At 53.1% G+C, this 2,709-nt stretch overlaps 1 protein-coding gene across 1 annotated transcript; it reads left to right on the forward strand.

Annotated features, from left to right (window-relative positions):
• The first annotated feature begins 674 nt into the window (after positions 1-674).
• Positions 675-2,273, forward strand: LOC121101623 (syncytin-1-like). Its single transcript, XM_040625513.1, has 2 exons — positions 675-1,485; positions 1,600-2,273. Exons 1-2 carry the CDS (start codon positions 675-677, stop codon positions 2,271-2,273), a joined length of 1,485 nt encoding a protein of 494 aa, XP_040481447.1.
• The last annotated feature ends 436 nt before the right edge of the window (positions 2,274-2,709 follow it).

Here is a 2,709-nt window from a genome sequence, read left to right on the forward strand (position 1 = left end):
CACGGCCCGAGAGACAGCGGATACGGTGGCCACAATTCTCGTTGAGCACATCATTCCAAGATTCGGACTACCCCGAACTCTGCAGTCAGACAACGGACCTGCTTTCATCTCCAGTATAACCCAACAGGTGGCAGAGAGTCTCAACATCACCTGGAAACTCCACATCCCCTACCACCCTCAATTGTCGGGTAAGGTAGAAAAGGCCAACGGGTTCCTCAAGGCACAGCTCACCAAACTGACCTTGGAAACCCGTCTTTCGTGGCCCACACTCTTGCCCCTGGCCCTCACCAGGCTTAGGGCAACCCCTCGCAGACCCTCGGGGTTGAGCCCATTTGAGCTGCTGTACGGCCGACCCTTCCTTATAAGCCATAACCTCCCAGCCGTTCCCCCACCTCTCCTGTCCTACCTGCCTTACATTACCCTCCTTAGGGCTCTCCTGAGGGCCCATGCTGATGCTGTCATCCCTGCCCCGAACGACCATGACCATAAGGAAGCCCCCCCTTGAGGGCTATTCCCAGGGGACCAGGTCCTCCTCAGAAATCTGCACCCAGGCTCCTTGCAGACATGATGGACAGGGCCTCAAACTGTCATCCTTACCACCCCAACAGCGGCAAAACTGCTGGGGCACCAGGCGTGGGTACACATCAACAACCTCAAACGGGCGCCTACAGGTAATGACTGGACCTCTCAGATGGTGGGCCCTACCAAACTTCGCTTGGTACGGGCTCCTCCCTCTGGTTCTCCTGAGCCCCCTGACCCAAGCGACAGAATGTGGATGCATGCGTGGCAGCGGACGCACAAGGTACTTCCAGTCATTCACCTATATGCCTAGTAAATGCTATGCAGGAAAGTCCCCATATACCTGCACATCTGTCCACGCCCCAGGAAGAACCTTCTGGATGTCTGACCTCACTGAAAGGTACAGTCACCCTTGCGACACTTACCCCAAGACGGGGAAGGTCTGCTGGACATATCTGGCCCAGATAGGACTCTCTGACGGAGGAGGGGTCCAGGACCAGGCCGGCTGTAACCAAACCCAGCAAATAGTCAGGAGGTTACATGAGCAACTACAAGCCCAGGCCTATCCCACCTACAAGGGAATCAATCTCGACAGCATCCAGAAGGTTCCCACCACTGAGCAACTGACAGTGGCCCTTTTAAACTCCAGCTATAACCTGTGGCGGAACGTCTCTCAGGACCGCTACTGCTGGATCTGTTTCCCCTTCTCTACTCTCTCTAACATTGTAGGGATACCCATTCCAACCCAGTGGCCCCTCCCCAATTCCACCATCAACAATAAGACAGTCCACATCAGACCCATTGGAGGGACCATACCAATCCTTAATCTTTCCTCCACCATCGACACCCTCACCCCTCGCACCACCAACATCACCTCCTCCCTTCCTTACTGCACTCCCTCGGGGGTGTTCCTCTCGTGCCCCAAGGGAATCTATTGCTGCCTGACTACTAATGACTCCCTAGACTGTATATTTATCCTACTATCCCCATCTACCAACATCTACTCCCATTCCCAACTCCTGTCCATACTATTCCCCCAGCGCTGAGAAAAAAGGGCTGTATTCCTTCCCCTGCTGATAGGGGCGGGCTTAATCACCGGGGTGGCGACCGGAGCAGCTGGGCTTGGGACGTCAATATATTTCTACTATAAACTCTCCCAAGCGCTCAATGATGACATGGAACGGATCGCCGATTCCCTTACTGCCTTACAGACCCAGGTCACCAGTTTGGCTGCCATTGCCCTACAAAACCGACGGGCCTTGGACCTCCTGACCCCCGAAAAGGGAGGAACTTGCCTCTACCTAAACGAGGAGTGCTGTTATTTTGTCAACCAGTCGGGTATAGTCACCTCCAAGATCCGGGAACTCAAGGACCGGATCCGAGCAAGGTGCCAAGACAACTCCATATGGGGCCTAGACCCCCATACATGGGTAACGTGGCTTCTCCCTTTAGCGGGGCCCCTCTGCTTAATCCTCCTGCTAATCTCGGTTGCCCCCTGCCTTATTTGGTACATACAGGAACGCTTGCGGGAAGTAACTCTGGTGTCAGTCAACCAACTGCTCCTACAGCCCTATTCTCGCCTGCCCACTTCCGACTGTCCCTATGACAACGCCCGACCGTCAGCAGGAAGTAGTCAGAATGAAGTCGACGCCCCCCCCCCCATACCATTATATAAAACAAAAGGTCGGAATGTTGGGCTGGCCAAGAAAAAGGGGCCAAGACACCCAAGATGGCCGACTCTCCCGCCAAGATAACTGACTCTCCCGCCAAGATTTAAACCAAAACCTAGGCGGGAAACCAAAATCCGTCCTACCGACCTTCCTCACCCCCCAGCAGTACCCAATAAAAACCTGCCGACTCTCCAAGACAGACTTTCCCCACCCCCAGCAGTACACAATAAAAACCCTTGCTGCCTTGCCCTGGGCGCGACTTCCCCGACTCACCGCTCTTTCCTGAGTCGTGGAACCTCGCCCGCCCGAGGGTGCTTGCAATAAAGTTCTTCCCTTGAACCATGTTTGCCTTGCAGTATTGATTTCATTGGCGACGAGAAAAAAACTAACAGTTCCCAAATTATTTATCATCATAATTTCATTCCATCCTTCTCATATAAAACATTAGGTACTTAAGAGTATCTGATTAAACAATAGCATGTGTCAAGTAGTAATTTACTAACTTTTCTATTAATCAAAA

Source organism: Ursus maritimus, unplaced genomic scaffold, assembly GCF_017311325.1.
Source record: "Ursus maritimus isolate PB19 unplaced genomic scaffold, ASM1731132v1 scaffold_11, whole genome shotgun sequence".
Classification (NCBI taxonomy): Eukaryota; Metazoa; Chordata; class Mammalia; order Carnivora; family Ursidae; genus Ursus; species Ursus maritimus.

What these genes read in the sequence shown, in the direction of transcription:
- LOC121101623 (XM_040625513.1), top strand. Translation starts at nt 675, where the DNA reads ATGACTGGACCTCTCAGATGGTGGGCCCTACCAAACTTCGCTTGGTAC. An exon ending in TACTAATGACTCCCTAGACT is followed by an intron (nt 1,486 to 1,599) that starts GTATATTTATCC and finishes CCCTGCTGATAG; the next exon opens with GGGCGGGCTTAATCACCGGG.